Raw genomic sequence first — 20,447 nt, 5'->3', positions numbered from 1 at the left:
GGAAGGATCTGGTCTAAACTTTCTTGGCAAAAGCACAGTCTAGACAAGATGGCCCAGCACCCTGCCCAGCTGAATCTTAAAAGTGTCCAATGTTGGGAAATCCACTACTTCCCTGCGGAGATGTGGACCCACTCATATTAGAAACTGACACTGCATTCACAAACAAAACAAGGACATTTATTTGGAACATGACAATGAAGATACGTGATCCAGAAGACAGATAAATTAGTAACCTTAGTTCCACTTTGAAAACTGCCAGGAAGACTGGTCACAAACCCCAGTGTTTGCAGAGAACACTTAATGGTCATTTTAAAAACCAACTTCCACAAGCAAGGAACTGAGCAGAAAACCAAAGTTGTTCAGGATAAGCAAATACCTTCAGTTTTGAGGCAAGTTCATGAATCTTTGTCATATTTGTGTAAGTGCCTTGGAAGTATCGCAAGTGTGAAAATAAAAAGCTTCTAATCTTGAAATACTTAAAAACTAAGACACAGGCTCCTCCTAGTGGTAAAAACAGAAGAATTATTCATTTTGTTCTAAGAATCTTCTAGCACTATTTATTATTACTAATTATTCTCAGTTAGTCTTCCATTTGGTTCTGGGAGGTTTAGAAGCCTCTAAGTTCTTACTGCTGCTAAGGAATTCTTACCTAAAGATCAAAATAAGCTGAGCATGACAAAACACATGCAAATCACTGGTTATTTTTTTTCCTCCAAAGTAAAGTTTATGTACCTCTTAATGCTTAAGAGTGATGAAGTGAAGGTGGAAAGGATGGAAGACTTACGCTTTCACACGAATTTTAAATCCAACCTTCAGATCTGCATTAGGTATCCAGAGAATAGCACTGTATATCTAGTAGCGGAAACACTGCATGGCACGCCTTTGTCTCAGATGAATATGCTACATTCCCGCAGTTCGCAGAACATCTGCCAAGTCACCATCATCAAGTACAAGAAAGCCTTTGTGCATTTCAAAATTTCCTCAATTTTGAAGCCAAGTCAGTTACTCTCACCTGAAGGGCAGAAGCCCAGTGTCAGTCCGCTTGCTGAGGTTGTTACTGATTCTTCCTTGCCACTGAACAGCAAATGCTGTAACTATTTACCCACACTTGCCCTTTAAAAAAAAATAAAAATGAATAAAATCTGTCAAAATGGAGAGAGGGCTATTTTTATTATCAGGCCCTTTAGAAGTCTTATTCTGAACTGAAGTTTCTCATCAGTCTAGAGCATACAGCACTATGTAATTTATGATTTTAAGTCACAGATAAATAACACTCGCAAAAATACAACTTCTACAGGGAAAAAAAGAGCTGTATATAGTAAGTGATACTGTAGATTTAATTATTTTAAACTCCAACCTTCCCCTAATAATTTTAAGTTAACGAGTTTGAATATGTTAATAGGCCTGCTAACATAATATTTACAATTTAAAAATTAATACTGTATACCTCAGTGGGACCCAGTATTGCAGTAAACAGAACATCTGTTGTAAAGCAAAGTGATTTCAGTCTTACCTGTACTTGTAATCTAATAGTATCAAGAATACTACAATTGCTAAAAATTCAGATATTGCTATAAGGAAATTTGCAGTCTAGAAAAAAAAAAAACCCAAACCAAACCAGACTAATTTCAGGGTTTCCCAATTTCAGTTTTGCATTTATATTAGGAAAGGATGAAAAATCCTTTACATGTTGCTTCGATCTGCATGTGTGCAAAAACAAATTCAGTATTTCAGATGTGTCTTATTTTACCTATTCATCCTTTTCAGACACTTTTTTAAAAAAAAAAAAGTTACATGGATGTTATGACAGAAGAAAAAAGAACAAAAACAACTTTCCTGCTTATATGGAAAGAAATGTAGATTTTCCACTTATAGTCTCTTTTTCATTATTTCATAGATGTATGATGTATTTTGTATATAATTACATTAATTTCAGAATAAGCTGCATCAATAGAAAACCACATGAGGATGAAAACCAGTTGCTGGTTGAATGACATTTTATTTTCACATTCAGACAGCTGTACAGTTTCTATAAATAGATGTTGTACTATAATATTTACATCATTTCCTCACCCATTACTATTGTATTCCACTCAAAATGGTAGATACCCTGACCAAGCCAAAACAGGGTTATTTCTGGGCGCATTTACTCAGAATGCTATGTCAAAACATACAATACATCAGGTTGCATCAGAGCATTTTTTCCAGATATTTTACATGTAACATTATTTTCTCTAGACAGTCTCTCCTCTCAGCATCCTAAGAGCTTTCTGGACAAGTGCAGTACAGTTCAAGAACAAAAACAGGATGCAAAAAACATTCCTATTCAGCCTACTTAAAATAAGGAATGTGATGGATAGTTTTAACTGCGAGAGTTTCATTATACATTAACACAGTATTTGCAAGATTCCTTGATACACAAATACGGATTGGAAAAAAGCAATAGCTTAAAAAAATTGGAGACAGCATAATCCTTTGGGCTTCCGAACATGTTCTGCAGATTGCTATAGAAATGCCTTGTGTATAGTTACAGACCCAAAAACACATGGGTCTGCCATATGCTTCTGCCAATAATGTCTCCAAGTTTTACATTTCCTTATTCATTTTCTAATCCCTGTGATTAACTGCTTTAGGTAGTGCTCATATGCATCTGTTAACTCTACTGCTGGGTTATCTACAAGTGTGGCCTAACTCCCATTTGAAAATCCACACAATCCATGAAGTGTCAATGTTTTTCAAATATACTGCCTTCAAAGTTTCTCTCTCCACTTTTCCCACTTGAAGAGCAGTCATCTCCACAGATGGACCAATTTAATAGCCAAATTTCAATTGTCACCTGATATTTTTAAGACTATGGTAGCTAAATAGTTCATCTCTACCAAAAGGGTCTGAAGAACTATGTGACAAGAACTCCATGTTGGTGGGTAAAAATGAACAACACAGAAGGAAAACAATAAAAATACAACATTTAAACAAGATGCAGGACCAGACTGCTTCCACTGTGCACATACCAGAGAATCTGAAAGCAGAAGCCTGCAGTTGTAAAGTGATTCATCTGTAACACGTACCACTAGAAACAAAAACCAACTGAACTCAAGCTGTTAGTCATCTTAAGAAAAATGGAATTCCGAGGAATGGCCAGAGTAGGTCACTCATAGCTGGATGCTGATGCTCAAAACTGTCTGATTAACAGCTCATATAAAAACTCCATTAAGAATGAATTCAGAAGGAGACTGAGCAGTGAAGTCTTAGGTTTTTCTATGGGGAAAGACTTGCAGGGTCATACATAAATAATCAAGTTCTCGTAGAAGACAGTAAAGTGAGCTCCTGGAACTGCAGTAAAAATGGGAGTACTGCACGTCAACGTGCCAAACGGTAGGTATTTCCTGATATCGTGATCAACTGGAAACTGGCCGAGGTGGTTTGCTTTTGTTTTCTGCCTCTTTTCCACGAATGGCAGCCACATAAGAGAAGAGACACAGCACGGAGTAGCAGATCTCATGAGCCTACAGGAATTTAGAAAAGGAGATAATGAAAATCAGATGAGTTAGTGTTTTATAAATTCCACTGCAAATTTTGTATTTTGCTGCATATCTTCATGGGACAACTATTCTGGCTACAGACAAAATCAGGAAAAAGCATCCCATGCTACCTTTTAACTGAGATGGATAGATAAGCCTTGTAACAAATAAAAACCTCTTTTTGGATAAAAACATTAGTTGCGTGATGTATGATTCTAATAATTTTTAAGAACAGTATGCTAAGCTAGAAAGTTGGCCAGCTGGCTTTATAGAAAACATCCCACATATTTGCTTTTGGTCTGTTGTATGAAGCTACAAGAAATTCTCTGAGAGAGCTTGAAGGAACTAATTAAAAAGACTAAACATCCAGTTCTGTACATTGACTCATGAGATGGTGGTATTCTTCCTCATTCACAACTATCATTTTATGCTCAAAAGTACAAGGACTAGTAATCCTTGTAATTTTTAACAAACACTATGAATGCATGGATAATACAAGCTTTTCTCTTTTTTTTTTAATTAAAAAACCCCACAACTCAACATTGCATGTTTCATATGAATACCAAGCAATTTTCCACTACCTTAAAGCAGAGGATTCACATAGCATTAGCAAGATTTACAATTATTGCTCTCAGCTGATAAAGTGTGCTATTATTTAACAGAAAATCCTCTTTTTAGCATGACTGGCAGCACAATTCAGTGAAGGTGAGACTTAGACTTAGTTTACATCCTAATTCTATTACTGTCTATTCTGGTGATCTTAAAAGTTCTTGTTCCATAAATTGACATTTATAATCTTTGTAAAGGTAATAAGCATAAAAACGTATTTTGTAGTATTATAGTACAAGTTGAAACATTTCTGTAAAATATAATTAAACAGGTTTTTCCTATTAAAAGATACAGCTATCTGCTTCTTAAATTACACGTTCTAAGCATTTTGTTTCTAAAACATTCTTAGCTTCTTCAAGTAATTTTTCTCTCTCCTCTTGAAGAACTGTGAGTTTCCATACAATCACCAGATGTACACACTGCACTTCAGACATAAAATAACTGAAGAAATTTCAGTTCTAATGATAATCATTGGCTTTTATTTCTTCCTCATAAGCCTGATAATTGAACTATTATGTGTAAAAGCACTAAGAATCATTAGCAACTGATGGTGTTCAAAAAATGTTATAAAAACTAAACACTAAACCATAGTAATAACTCACCTAACATGGCAGGGATCGATACTTAATACCATTCTCCTGAATCTCACTGCTCACTTTCATGAGGAAATGGGATTTTTTCATAAACTCAGTTAGCTATCATTTTATGCCCAGGAACTAGTCTCCCTTTCCAGCTGTCCTGTGGATTAGGGACTGTGTTCTGCACTATCTTCAATTTAATAGTTTCACTAGCTCTTATTGTGCTGAAGTTCATGCCAAACCGGCTACCTTGCATCTCTATCTATCTTAACAAAAGAGACCACGCTTTCTGCACTACCTGTGAGTTCCTCTAGTTTCACAGAAACAACAATCACCAAGTTTTGTTGTCGTCTTTTAAGGAAAAGTATCATAAAAGACTAGCTGGTGTTTCACTGCAGTATTAGCGTTGCAAATCCTGCAATCTCAATGTAATTTTTTTTGCCACATGAAAATGAAATGATACATCCTCTAAAGAACTACCAGAAGGCATCACAGTTGACTCACCATTGGCGTCTTGTACTTGTGGCTCACCACTTCTTTAGTTTCAGGAACTAAAACCGGACGGGCAAGAGACAAAACAAAAAGTTCAAAAAACGAGAGGAAAAGGGGAAAGAAATAGCACAATGTTCCCATGGGAAAGGGAAGGGATGCACACAGACAGCAGGCGCAGGTACAGGGCACCTCACTAGCCCTCACTTTAGATACTCTTCCTTCTCTTTATTTACATTATATATGCCCTTGAAGATACTGGTAATGTAATAATAAATTACTCAGCTTGGCAAAAATATTTCAATGCTTCTGTTTGGAAAACCATAGTAGATATTTGATGGCTCTTAGAGACTCTGGCTTTTCTCATACTCCTTACTACTGCTAGACAGCAAAATTAATGACAAAATATGCTTCACAACAAAACATGCCTAATGTCTACTATGATAAAACACAAACCAACATTCCATAGGAATTTGTCAGAATGTGATTCCCAAAGATTTTATCCTTTAGATGTTTGAATCCTTCTCTGCTGAATAACAGATCTCAAAAGAACTGTTGGACACACTGTAGTAACTTAGCGAAATCCATTAAAAAAAAAAAAAAAAAAAAAAAAGAGCTGAGGGAGAAAAATCTTCTAAACTTGACGACTGTTTCCCAGTTCTATTTCAAGAGTTTCTCAAGACATTCTTTCTCCTGTCTAGGATGTCTGTGATGGTATTTACTTGACATACTCACTGCAAACGTTCATTGCTTTTGAACAAGCTGCCTTAAAATAAAATACTTCAGTTACATGTATTCTGAAAATAACCAGGCTTGTTGATTTCTAGAAGACTTTATATAATAAAGAGGATTAGGGCACTGATGAAAAAAAATCTATTATTCAGAAAATTTCATCATGCTCCCTTGCACTGCCCCAAACTAACAGAAAGGAAACAGGCATAATACAGCTAAAGAAAATTTGCCTTTTGTTCTTACTGTGGAATGCATAAAAAAGGAAGCTGTAACCATCCCATTAGTGTGCACTGCATCTGAACTGTGCCTTTGACCTACTCTTTGTCTACAATATTGTTGTGAACAGATACCATGGGAAATCACCAGGAAAGAACAAAGACCACACTAAGAACATACAAATGGCAAATTTAAAATGTTAAGATCAGTGGAATACCAAGACCAACTTTGAATACTTCCCTTCCAGAATAGCTGAAATTTGCCATGGAATTTCTGTGTCACAACAAAAAAGTTTAGAAGAAGCAATACAGAATATGCAAAACCAAATCATACCAGGTTCATAGAGGAAGGGTAAATGTTTTATTACACATAGTACTAGTGACAAGAAAAGAAAGAGAGGCAGATGAGTTCAGTATGAATAACTAGGAAAAGTCCACAACAAAACCTATCCATGCATATGTCATCTTTTCAACTATGATATGACATGGCTAAAGGCTGGAGAGGGAGACGGAGCACACTCTAAGGGGCCAAAATTAGGCAGTGCAGACTGGGTTTGAGAAAGGATTCTAAATATAAACCAGTGCCTACTACTTCTTGTATGTTATGGTATTGTCATTATTGAAAAAAAATCTAGTGAAAAGTACAGAATATGATTGTAAAACATAATATACTGTTTTTGCTTAATTTTTCAATTTTCTCTTTTCTTGGAGTTGGCAGTTACATTAAGGACTGAGAAACAGGGGAAGTGCACACCCAGGCTGCACTGCCCCAGTGATACCAGTGACTAGAGTTGGGGAGATAAGGAGGTGCACATCCAAGCTACCTTACCCGTTGGCACCAGATGTTCCAAATTAACTTCATGTCACCAGGGCATAAAGGTGGGAGTGAGGCTGGTGCACAGCCAAATAGGGTAGGGCTTTTACAGCTGTGTAAGTCTCACTGCCCACTGGATAGCATACAAATGTTCATATACTCTTCAAAAAGCAGGAAGGGAAAGCTGTAAGGACCTTGTGCCACGAGGGAAGGAGAGAAGGGAAGCTGTAAAGTCCTGTATCATAATCGAGAATAGGAAGAGAGGGAACAGGAGAGCACCTAGGCAAGGTACTGTCTCCCCACTTCACAGTCAGTAAGTTGCCTCGTTTTTAAGTAAAGTAATCCTTCACAGTCCTTCCAATAGGGAAAATTCTCCTGAGAGGACTGAGTTAGGAAGAGTAAAAAGAGTGGGTTTGGATTTACACTTAGAGAATTCAAAGCACTACTGCTGCAGAATACAAAGAAAAAAAGAAGAAAGAAAAAAAAAAAGACCCAAGCCTCAAATGAAGAGATTAGCAGAACCACTTTTCTTCTAACATTAAAAGTTATTCCTGATGCTGTTGAACTAAGCGGATGAAGGGAGTAGATTATTAAGCACCATCCTGCAGCCCTTGGTCCTGTGAATGAAAATATGGCGCTAACATAGAATGAGTTTAGGGGACATCACTTTACCTGCTGGAGAATGAAGGTTTTCATAGCAGCGGCGGTGAAGGGGCCACAAGAAAGTAAAGCACAAGTACACAGCAGTAACTCAAATTCCAGAGGGAAGAGCCTTACATTTCCTCACTTACTTAAATCTCCACTTCCATTTGTGGGCAACAATTCCTGCACTTCTGCTTTCATCCTGCTCTGAAATCACAATTCCAACTTTCATGCTGCCATCTAAACCCAGCATTAACACAAACAAACCTTAAATTTTCTGCTGTGATATCACTGAACTTTGAGCACTCATGCTTGGCAAGATCAAATAAACAAATCTGCATTGAAGTATTTCCCACCAGACTGGAGTATGCATGCTTAGCACTCTCTACCTTCCTACAAGGAGATAGTACTTCAGTATACTCCCACTATAATGAATCCAATTGCAAGGTGCACAATGTTTAAAACAGCTAAATAACTTCATTCTTAAGAATTCCACGCAAGTTTTTGCTGCATGCTGCTAATTTGCTAACAGTAAACTAACACATTAATTTCTCCTGAACAGGATAGATTGGCATATCTTCTCATCTTTGTAACAATTAATAAAAAGCAGCTCTGAGGTAGTCTCTCATCACTGCACAAGAAGAAAGCTTAGCTCCCCTGCAATATCTTTCTTCCTTTCTTCATTCTCTTTATTAGCTGGATGGGCAAATTGTAAATCTCATTTGGCACATTTAAATTGGTTCTCATCTGTGACCTCTATTTTGGGAGGAGGGTATTTTTAATTTAATTGGTTTAATTTCTCAGGTTTTGCTTGTAGTGTCCAACTCTCAGTTTATTTTTAATTACTTCTTAAAATTAGCCTTTCACAAGTTCCGTATCACAATTCTAGCTTTTGCAATAGGCCCTTGATTACAACATTTTCTGTAAAAACAAAATTATTTTTCTTGCAGTTATTACAGTCATTATTTAGGGGCTAAATGCTGTATTACAGAGTTATCAATAGAAGTTGTCTGAAAATAAGTTAAACACTGTCTTTCTTCTTGTGCAATATAAATAAACTATTAAAAAAAATACTTGGAGTTAAAACCGGTTAACAAATGATTGAAAATTCATTTCTTATCCAAGTAATTTTTTTAAGTTAAAGATTTCAGAAGCTGAAGCCATTCTTTAAGCTGATTTTATGGCTTCTGAACTCTCATCTTTGTAAAACTCATCAATAATCTTTTACAGCCTTAAGCAATTTCTGTAAGTAGTAAAATGAATCACGCCCATCAGGGTGAAAACATGGTATCAAAGGAATATATAACCATAAAGTGCAGACAGCTTCTGATCATCTAAACTATTAAAAAATTTTCAGGGTTTAAATACACTGATCTGATCATTTGAACTATGAATAACATTTTCAGAAAATGGGAAAAAATTGTTCACAAATTCAATTTCCAAATTTCTGGGAGATTAATTTATGGCAAACAATGAGCAAACTGTAATAGTCAGAAAGGCTTTATCATTGGAATACCGTATAACTTTGTATCACAGAAATGAGACAACACAGTAATATGGACAAAGACATCAATTCCAGCAATCTTGTATTAATTGTCTTTTATGTTCTTAGAGAGAATCTCTTAGCCAGAACATTCTATTCACAGCACCAAAGAACAGTGGAGAGTCTTGGTAAAGGGAGCTGCTGATTTAGATTTTGATGAACAGCCAAAGTATGGATGCTGATCTACTATGAAAGGAATGTTGTAAATTTTATCTTCTTTTTAAATGTTTCACACATACACTTAAGACCTAGACAAATGTCTCACAGATGGGTGGAAGAATAAACCAATACACGTTTGGGGACTATTTCAAGAGAAGTATGTGGATCACTCTTCCGGAGAGCTGCATCTGAAGTCACTCTTTTTTTTTCAGACACTAGTTAGGTATAGTGCGACTGACACTAGCATTGAATAGTGACCCAGAATTCTCCTCAAACTAGACTGTAGGCAGATTATATGCAATAGCAATAACTGGCCAAAATAGCACAAATTCTCTATTCCCCTTAACCTTCACTTTTCCACTCTTTACCAGTCATGCTCTGAAACAAAAACCACAGGATAAACAAAGTGCAACCTCACAAAAACATCTTGTGTTCTGTACAAGAAGAATGAAATTCCACATAGAGCAAAGAGGAAACTTTGCAATTAACAGTAATTCTTTGTAATGTAAGCACAGTGTGTTGAGAAAGACCAACTATAAGTCCTGCTTAAAAACGTGGTTTCTCAGATCAAAAAGGAACATACCAAAGAAAATGCCTACACACATCCAAGTTTAACTTGTTTTGTTTGCTTCAGAAGACTCAGGACACCATCTTTGTCTATTAACAAAAAGCACCTAGGCCACAAATCTTAATATGATGAAAATTACTGTGTAAATTTTTATGTTAAGTCACCCGTCTGTCAGTTAGGCAACCTCTCATATGCAATCTACATTTCTCTCCCATCTTTGAAACTGCAGTGCAACTCTGAATCTGAAGACTGGAAATTTGAGTTACTGCCATGTGAGTACAGACCTAATATCAAAATAATGTAATTACCAAATTCCTCCAGGACAAAGACTCCTCGCACAGTATTGCACTTTTTAATGTGATTCAGCTCTATGAAAACCTACAAAAACAGGAGAAAAAGTAATATAAAATTAGTCAGGTTTGTTTGGTTTTTTTAAACTAAAAACCAAAACTAAACAAAAACATCATCACAGCAGATACAACCTGAAGTGTTGTAGCATACACTACCAGTTCATTTACAGTTTAATATATAAATAAAGGGTGAAATAAATAGTCAAAAGACAAACTTGCCACAATGCTAGAAATCAACAAATAACTTAAAAGTGCTAAGAAGCGAAGACAGCAGAAGATGAAGTACCTTCCGCTCCTTGCAGGAGGAGAAAGCATGGAAGAGAAACGAAGGAGTTAGTAACTCTGACATATCCAACATTGCTACCCCTTCAGGCACTCAAATGAGTTATTGCAAAAAGAATACCAACACACCTGAAATACAACAGAAGAGGGGGACGAGAAAAAAGCTGGCTCCCAAATTTGGCACGATTTGTAGCCTCTGATCCACCCCAGTTAGTTTCCGCCCCTCCATGCATCCTCCTCCGGCACAGAGGGCAGGTAAGGGGCACTGTACTTCCCACCCTGACACTGATCCTCCTAACCTATTCAGGAGTCGAATTTAATCTAAAGAGGAACCATTAATCTTCCTTCTCCCTGAGAGCCTTGCCGTTTAAGATTTTACTACAGTTTATGATATATAATCTGCATACTTACTCTTGGAACTGTCTCCTTTAACAGTCAGTACCAGTTTTCTGCTTTAAGCAGGATGGGAGAGTTTGGACCCTTCTCTATTGTTTGCTCAATTCACATATGGCTGCTGCCAGCTGAGCAGTCCTTTAGAAAGCAAACCTGCTTTAAACTTATGTTTTACATACGTGAACCCCAAAAGGCAAAACAGTTGAACTACACGACTAGGTTTTTCAGTCTAGAATCTAGATGCCAAGATTGCATGAATAAACAAGTTCTCCGAGCATAACAAGTTTGTTCAATATCCAATCTATTTCAAGATACAAAACAGTTCCTTCTTTAATGCACATCTCCAAAAGGGCCAGAGTCAGTACACAGACATAAGAAGCTGTAGAAAGTACTATAAGGAATCAATTCCATATTCTGGTTTCTAATATACTTGCTTTTTCAAGGCAACAGAGACGCTAAGAGTAACATTGCCCTAAGATTCAGAATTAGTCTATGTCCAATACCTTAGAGAGACCCTTGCAAGACTATACTACAATAGTCTGGATTGATACTTTCAGTGTTTATACACTTACAGCACCATGATCTCGCGACCTTTTTTAAAAAAAAAAAAAATATTACTAGAGAAACTTCATTGTCTTGGAAAGAAGGGAAAGGAAAACTCTGCAACCCTCTTGAATACAGTATTGGCAACACTCATGTAATCATAGATGATATGCTACGCAAGAAAAGCAAAAGAAGACAACACCAGAGACTGTTGTGTTTCTTTTTAAAGACACAGGCGTATCTGTACCAATAGAGATCAGTAAATGCACCATACATCTGACAGAAGTCAGGTGGAGGTTCAAGTCAAAGGGGTTTTATTACTATTTTTATTGGCAGAGAACTAGCAAACAGACCCAGGGTATTTTTTGCTCAACATAAAAAACTAATCTTCCACTCACTTAATCAGAAAATCTGAAGCGTGCTTTCTGCTTACATTCAAGGACTCAAGGGAAAGGAGACTTAATACCATCTTTTTTGTTTGTCTGTTTTCACCCATGTTCTATATCAGTTTAGTTGGTCAAAAACATTTTCTTTTTTGAGGAACAGTTACACAGTAAACAAGTCAATAACAGAACACTTTCTTTATTGCACTTAGTTTCCTTTTTCTGTAATATTTTCTGTGAAAAGTTTTTGCTAGTAGTCTAAAGTACAAAATTCAGAAACTCAAAAGAAAGACTCAGGTGAAACACTGATTGTTTTATCTGGTAACAGTAAAGCTGCCTGAAAGACTTGACTGCCCCAGGTGCTCGTGATCTGAGTATAACGTTAAGGAGTGCTGCATTCCCACAAGAATTATGAGCAAGATGAAAATTGAGTTTGTCACAATTACAGTAAATTACCCATTTTCAGAAGACATACAAGTTGATGGGCAATTTCTTGCTATATCGTTTCAGGGATAGAGATGCTCTCCTCTCACTCAGTTAGAAAACAAGCATAAAGGAAATAACAGTTACTTACCCTAGAGAAACTGTGGTTCTTCAAGACAGAGCATTCAGTGTGGATCCTACTGTAGATGGGCATGTGCTTGCTGCATTTTATTAAACTTCCATCTATTTTTGACACAGATGAATTCATAACAGGGACAGAGTTACTGAGTCCCAATATTATAATGGAATTTGTAGGTATAAACTCAGAATACTCTGCCAATGCCACAAGTACACTTGATTTCTCCCTATTCCAAAGGACTTCCTCTGACCTGCTAGGCACAGATGGACTTGAACATTTTTTCTTCTTGAACGTATGTGCACTGCTGGCATGATGAGATAATTTGTGAACACTAAAGACAACTATCATGTATCAATAATAGGTTGGCCCACCACGCATCTGAGACATTTCCTGAGGAATTCACAAGGTGATAAGAAAGTATACACACTGCAAATCAAGAGCCTTCAAAAACAGTTTCATGAAAGCATTCTAACACTGAAGCAGTATGTTCAGTCTTCTCAAGTAGGTCAGAATAGACTCCATACATCTTTTTTTTAAACAAAAAGTGGAAACCCCTCTTCCTATGTTCTAAATGTATTATTTCTATGACATCCAACCAAGCAGAGCAACAGAAATCCCTTCTGTTAGTAAGCTGCATTGCTGAAAAGAGTACTTGGAAAGAGGGCCAAGAACAGGGCCTGTATGTGGAGTAAGCAGAGGAAGATGAAGAGAAAGCTGTGCCTGATGAGGTCCTGTAGGCAACTTGTTGGTCAGTAGCCCCATCCAAACTCAATAGAAACAGAAAAAGCCATTTTCAACACAGAGATACGGCTGTAGGATCCTGTTTTTAATCATGCTCATATACGTATTCCCTAATCGACTGCCTTCGGGAGCAATTCATTTAATTTATATGAAAATTGGAAAGGACAATTAATCTATAATAGCAAACCTTTTATCAAGAAAGCAGACTGGTGGATGAGTGTTAGAATAAGAATGCAAACATCCTTTAGCTCCACAGATTATGAAATTGGAGGGGATTTTTTTTTTTGTACGGTGCAACTAGTAGGAATCCTTTGTTGTTACAGTTGTCCATTCTATACAGACCCTCAAATGGCAGACTTCTGATATTTGTCTAGACACTTTGTTTTGAGAAGGAAAACATGGATAAGTCTTAGCTTCACTAAATGGTACTGAGCGCCCTTGCTAGCTGGCAGTGTAAATCTAACAGACCAAGAATTAAACATATTGAATAAATGAACTGTATTTTCCAGAACTGTACTTGTTTCAATATCCATCTTCAATAATGGAAACTGATCTGGTTACAGCCTCGTTGGAAAAGTGATGAAGAGGAGGAATATTCTTTCAGGTGCGGGAGACAGATGGCATATTTCCTGGGTCTGACCTGCACAGACTGTCTTCCAGAAAAGATGTAGTAATTTTCATCACAGACAGCAAATTAGAACACCATTCTCCATAAGGAAGGATATGATAAAGCTAGTACTCTAGGAGTGCTGGTGGTAGCACAGGACTCAGTATCTGTTGTACAAAATTCAACTGGTAATGGTCCTTACAGTCATTTAATAGCAATCAGTACTACGTTTCCCTACGGTTTCTTTCAGGATGTCATTCCAGTCTTTCAGAGAAAAAAAAAAAGGCTTTGAATTTAAGGACAAGGGTATGTTCCTGGATTTGGAGTTCTGCTTTTGGACAGATGCGTGTGTGCTCACTATTTGCTTAACACTGGGTGTCTTTGTCTCATGAAGATGCCTGTTACACTTAAGAAACCATGATGATGATGATGAGGCAATGTCCTGGTCTAAGGTAAAACAGAACCAATTTTCACTAATTTTACTTTTCAGTCGTTTCTTCTAACTGAACTGTACTTTCTGAAATTAACGGCCTATTTTTCAGACAGTGTCTGCTTCTAACAGATAATGCCTAATGTTTCTAGTTAATACTTTACTCACTACAAATACATATATGCCTGACTGTTTGTTTATGAAATGGAGTCATCTCCATAGACTGTTCAAGAAATGAGCATTTTGAGCTCAACATCATTTTTGACTGCTGGCAGAAGAAAAAACAGGAGAAGCAAACAGAATATTCCCTGTGGTGTGTCCTTACCTTAGGGCAAAGTAATTTCTACCACATCCATCTCTAATGGTATCAAACTGTTGCCAGGGTTTCATTTTCAAAGGCTTTAGACCTGCCATTTCCAATAACTACAAAAATACATTCTGTACTACCGATGAGTTCCTCTTGCAGTTCTTTGTATTTCAGCATAGCCAACAAAAAGTTAAAATCTATTACTAAGTCAGGCAGACTGTTCCATCACAGAGTAGGTTTGAAATACTACAGCAGGCCAACTCTAGTCCAGATTCTACCCTGGTAATAGACAGGAAGAAAACCGAAAGAGGTTCACAAATCTCCACTCCTTATACTGGCACATACGAACTCAAACTTATGGTGCTGCTGTGACCTTGGGAGCAGTATTAAAGATTCTGAGCATGTGTGTTTGAGATGCACGTGCACTCCCAGTGGGATCTACACTGATGTATCCTCAAAGAAGAACAAAGCTTGCGTGGGGAGAAAAGTCTCGTCAGGAGGAAAGGAAAAAACACTCCACAGAGGACTGACAGAAGCTTTTCTTTCTCTCTTTCTTTCTCTCTCTCTCGCTCACACACACTCTCTCTCCCCCCTAAAAATTGATTCTACTGTCTAGCATAGCATGCGTTAAATACCATATGCAAAACAAAAAACACAAAGCAAAGTAAAAAACAAGGATCAAAGGAAGCAACAGAAACAACATCCAGAGAAAGGAAGAAATGACAATTCTAGTTGTGTTTCCTCTATGCCCATAAGATCTGCTATTTGGAAGGAAAAAATAATCAGTAATTTTTTTCTTATTCTTGTGAATTACAGCAAAAACCACTTTCCCATTTTATTTTCATACTAAATTCTACAGATGATTCCTCAAATTTTAAAGCAAGACTAAATATGATGCAGAAGGTTGCCCTCTGTACCTACAATATTTAAACACTGTATCTTTAAGGTTGACTGCTTATGCCATCAGAGTATGTTCACAGTGTGATGCATTATGGCAGTTTAGATTACTATTGATCACTTTTTCTGTCCCTTAATACACTGCCTACCATTTGTTTTGTGCTTAGACAATTCAGACCATCAGAAACAAGAAACTGAAACCTGTGTCAATGTTTTTCTTCAGCTGATTATAGTTTTCCTGAGGATATTAAATTTCAGTGTATTTTTACATACATATATATGTATTTATATATGTGTGTGTGTGTTTGTGTGTAAATATACATATGGGTTTTTTTACCCTCATCACGCTATCCCTTGTCCTTGTTGATACTCTGGGAAGAGGAAACACATATACAGGCGTGCTGCAAAAAGCTTCATGCTCGCAGTTTTCTCATAGATTTCCCTCATACCTGACTGTGCATAAATTTCAGGTTAATTCCTTCCAGTGTGACCTGAAGAAGACCTCCTTCGCCAGTTTTCATATCCTGCACAGGGAACTCGCCACCCAGCTCAGGGCCTGTGATACGTTAATAACAAAAAAAAAAAAATCAAAGAAAAACAAAGAAAGAAAAATATCAAGAGAAAGAACGAATAGAAAACAGATAGCCAAGTCATGATACGTGTAAGGGAAATATAAAACAATAAAAACATAATTTCCATTTGATGTGCATAATGAAAGAACACTACTAAGAATAGCAGGGAGCATTTCATAGAGTCTACTCACAAATGACAGCCTTCTGAGAACCACCAGACTTTTAAGTATCATAACAAATTTCATCCTGCTTACATGAAGGGACATCGATGTCAGCTCAGACTGTATTTATTGTAGTTCATATTGGGGTTTTGTTTGTTTGTTTTAAATGCCACATTTCATTTCTGGTTGGCAGAACACTGCAATCATATAACACCACTGACAGCACAGTCTTAGGTTCAAACACATAAGCAAGCACAAACTAGGCTTTCGTTTGTGAGCTTGATGATTTTGTGTGATATTGTTTTACGCTTTCAGCAATGAAAAAGTCAACGTGGTTACGACAACTTAATAGAGGACATTAATAGATGACAATCTAGGCATTTTCATCTAGTTTCTTTTGCATCGTTCAGTTCAGCAAGAAAATGCTTTCTTATAATGATTTTTAAAAAATTATCATTTGTGCAGAAACGCTGAACTCTGGAGAATGGCTTTCAAACACACTTTTAAAACTGCATTATTGCCCAATTCTTAAAATAGCTTTCAAAGACGCTTTTGCCTCCTCTACCCTCAGTGAAAGTCCAGCCCTTCCTCCCTCTCCTCAAATTAAACTGGACTAATGGTAGGAAAAAGAAAATGGTGTCTCTTCCAAAGCTCCGACAGCTAACTGAGGGCTGAACACTTAGGATGCTAGATTTAAACACAAGTCATTTTCTCAGTCATGCTGGTGACAGTTATGAGTACAAAATGTAGATCCCTCAGATATGGCATTAAGATACACCTAAAATAGGCTTGTACCTCAAAGCATGGCTCCCAGAGTTCTAGAATCCACTTGAAAAAAAATAAATAGTTGCAACAAAAAATCAACCTTGAAAACGTGAAACCAGTGATGTCCCCTTGAACCTGCAAACAGACTCCAGCAAGGGAGAAACAACCATCTTATGAAGGTATAAAGTAAACCACCTTCATGTTTGTTACCCAGATACATGCAGCACCTGCTGCTCTGAGGACTAAGAAAAATGTAAAATTGCCTTCCCAAGAACTCTATCTCCCAAAACTGCAAATCCACTTTTCTAGGGTTTTTTTGACTCAACAGGAAAAGGAATGTGATGTTTACCAAGAAAAGTTTCACCAGTATTATTATACTATCCCGTTCCCGAAGATGATGCAAAACTAAGAAGACTGTCTACACTGGAGAAGTTATACTGATACACGGACATTGGGTTAACTGCACCTTTTGACTTGCGACAGTATTTTCCAATACAGAAAAGATTTGTGCACTGAAGTCTACAGAACGCTGCAGATTCATCACTGTAGATTCACTAACACAAACAAGCATATTTATTAGCCTCCGTCTTCAACACAAAGTGGTCGAAATAGTTCTGTGTCTCAATCAGGAATATAAGGAGTAGCTAGCCAGCCAGGAAGAGAAAGTGAAGCCGAAGTTTCATGGTCTTTTCTAGTTATCATTTTATTGGCAGCTAGTCCTCCTTACATGTAACTCTTCTTTATACAGGTGTTTTGTTTTGGTTTGTATTTAGAGTGAGGTATATGGGGGCAAGCTGACTTTACCACTAAGTCTGCTATGCACACACAGATGATGTACAAAGCTACCCTAAGATTTTCAAGTAAAAGGAAATTATGTTCAAAAATGTGATTAGTAAAAAAGAATTTTGTTGATTGCAGATTAAACAACAAACATTCCCAACAAGCAAAATCTTGTACCTGGTTTAATGCTTTGCTGTCTTGCTGCTGCTCGCTCCATACTGTCTTTTACACAGTAGTATAATTCTCGACACTAACATATAAAAGAGTAATACATTGTTAATTTTCCAAATTACTAAGGGAAAAGAACAGAAAGATTCTAAGATTCTACAAAAAGAACAAGCCCCATGTGGTGCGTAACAACAAAAAGCCTATACAAGTTCAACCACAGCTAATTACTAGATGGTATTTATATTTATTTTTCAAGTTGACAGCAGAACTATTTCATAGCACAAGCTAGTGAAGAGTTCATGGCTTGGCACATGCTCATGAGCAATCTAACTAAGTTTACTCAGTTTACTAGTGTAGAAAAAGCCTCAAAACAATATCACAATCTCTCTCTTTTTTTCAGCTTCCAGCAATCAATGCTACTGGTCATGCTTATATGATCTATCAATTTCCTTATGCCATATTCTTCTATTCATCTTCCTCCAGCTCCCCTCTCTAGTATCAAATAATGGTTAAGCCATAATCTCAGAGCAGAATTTAATAACATTTTCTATCAGAAGCTCAAGATACATATAATTAATTTTCCAAGTAAATTCTGTAGCACACTGCCTTTGTGCTCCTTCCATTTGTATTCACACCTGCATCATGATGACCTGGTCTGTGTAAAATGAACTTTTTGAAGCAAAAATCTAATCCTTTTGTATATCTCAAAGATAATAACCTTTCAATATATTACTTGCGTTTACAAACCTTCACCTCTTGTTTGCTGGTCATTGTGTAAGAATTACTGGAGTTCTAAGAGTTACTGGAGTTTCCGTAGTAGGTTTAAACTATTTCTTTATATGTGCAATTAGTCATAAGGAGAAGAAAAGGGCTTTCATATTAGTGGCGAATGTAGGCATATATGAAATAAAAATCAAACAAGGGCACATGGAGAGAAATTTTTATCTGTTTGTTCAGTTTGGGTTTGTCATTAAAAATGACATAATTAAATCAATTATTAAGACGTAGTTTTATTTAGCTTTTCCCCCATGAATCTACCACAATATTTTTACTGCCTTTATAAGCCTGCAAGCTAACACAATATTTAGTTATACTGATGCTTTCCTCCTTCTAACTGAAAAAAAACCAAGTAGAAGCTACACATTTAATTTCTTAGATTACATCCTGCTGTACTATTGTCTTCAGGTAAACGACAAGGCATAATGCCAGCTTCAGATGTCATTGCTGTTAAGCAGCCACTGTAGTTCACTAACCAGTGCTGGAGAGAGAATGCTATTTTTTGATTAGACATGGAATATGACACACCAAGGATTTGCTTGTTCTATGCAGTTTTCCCTGAGTATTGTGTGTATTAAAAACAATGCGTACCTTCTTTGTGTAGAACTTGTTCAGCTGTGTCTCCTGACCATTCCTCCGCCAGAGGCACAGCACTTTTGTTTTGGGACAGTAAGTCATGTTGATGAGTTTCTCATACCACCAACGTTCATACACAGTTCCAATGTTGCTTCTCAGCACAATGCAGTCATCACATACCTGGGAGCACACAATATTACATAAGATTTCCAATGTTATTTATTGAATGCTATCTGTTGCATTAATATTAATTATTCTTGTCTCTACCTCCATGAAAAATATGTCTCCTGTTGTGTCTGTCCCAGCATGTACTACAAAAGTCTGCTTCTTGATGTGGCGGCTGCCACTGGGTCTCACAGGGAGTTCCCGTCCATTCTAGATTAAAATAAAAATGCCATCATTAATGAACTTTGAAACCAGTTTCTCCTGATCTATAGGAAGAAGTCCATTAGGTGACACTAGAAGCATTTCAACAAATGAAAGAAAAAAAGTATTTTAAACGCAGCTGATCGGAGGCAATTTTGGACAAAGCCTTAAGCAAGATACTCTAGAAAGTTTAGTTTCAACAACTGTGAAAAGTTTAGTTTCAACAAGCGTGAGTGAGTTATCACAGCATACAACAACGTTCACGCTGGTACCATATTCAGTATGGGACAGTGAGGGGTCTGGGTTCCAGTAACATTGCAGTGAACTGGTCTGCTTTTTCTCAATTAGTTATAAAATAGCTTTGTGTCCTTTCTGTGCATAAAATTAAGTTTCAAATGTAAAAATGCTTTGAAAAATTAGCTTCCAAAGGGCCTAACTTGCATCCAATCCGGTGACGGCTGTGTTAAAAGATGGTTAGTTTTATTAACTTAAGTGTTAACCTATATTCTTAATGAGCATTACAGGACATAAGGTTTATTCTGCACAGCAGCTGATCGTGGTAACAGTTTGTATAGAAACTGATTGCTACAAGTCTTATAATGACCTATAAACTAATGGAAAACTAAACATTTGTTACAGCCATAGCAAGAATAAAGGTTCCCGTCCACAAAAGTGGTATTAAGGAAACATTTGAGTTGCACAGAACTGTGGTACTGAAGTGTCATGCTTATATGTATTTGTATTGCAGTTCTAATTGATAACTGCATAACATTATAATATTATAAACAGGGTCATATAATCACAGTCTTTATTCTATACACATGAAGGCAGTATTTAACAATTCAATTTAATTATTTTTAATACTTTTAAATTAGTGTTGCAGAGCACTTATAGAAGAATTTTCAGATAGCTTTTTT

At 36.7% G+C, this 20,447-nt stretch overlaps 1 protein-coding gene across 24 annotated transcripts in view; it reads right to left on the bottom strand.

Moving 5' to 3' along the window:
- Positions 1-185: 185 nt before the first annotated feature.
- Positions 186-20,447, bottom strand: part of MADD (MAP kinase activating death domain) — a 77,815-nt gene continuing 57,553 nt past the window's right edge. For 9 of the 24 annotated variants that reach the window (XM_063332008.1, XM_063332033.1, XM_063332007.1 and 6 more), the window contains 7 exons: positions 19,432-19,539; positions 19,180-19,344; positions 17,821-17,893; positions 15,815-15,921; positions 10,179-10,248; positions 5,213-5,259; positions 187-3,506 (listed from right to left, as the gene is read on the bottom strand). In XM_063332008.1, the coding sequence (XP_063188078.1) occupies positions 3,399-3,506; positions 5,213-5,259; positions 10,179-10,248; positions 15,815-15,921; positions 17,821-17,893; positions 19,180-19,344; positions 19,432-19,539 (678 nt within the window). In that variant the 3' untranslated portion in view covers positions 187-3,398. Of the gene's footprint in view, positions 3,507-5,212; positions 5,260-10,178; positions 10,249-15,814; positions 15,922-17,820; positions 17,894-19,179; positions 19,345-19,431; positions 19,540-20,447 lie in introns of all 24 variants that reach the window. The other 15 variants (XM_063332011.1, XM_063332018.1, XM_063332023.1 and 12 more) reach the window with 4 other exon arrangements.

The sequence above is a fragment of the Chroicocephalus ridibundus genome, chromosome 4 (genome assembly GCF_963924245.1).
Source record: "Chroicocephalus ridibundus chromosome 4, bChrRid1.1, whole genome shotgun sequence".
Taxonomy (NCBI): Eukaryota; Metazoa; Chordata; class Aves; order Charadriiformes; family Laridae; genus Chroicocephalus; species Chroicocephalus ridibundus.
This window is presented reverse-complemented; position numbering and strand designations above follow the sequence as displayed.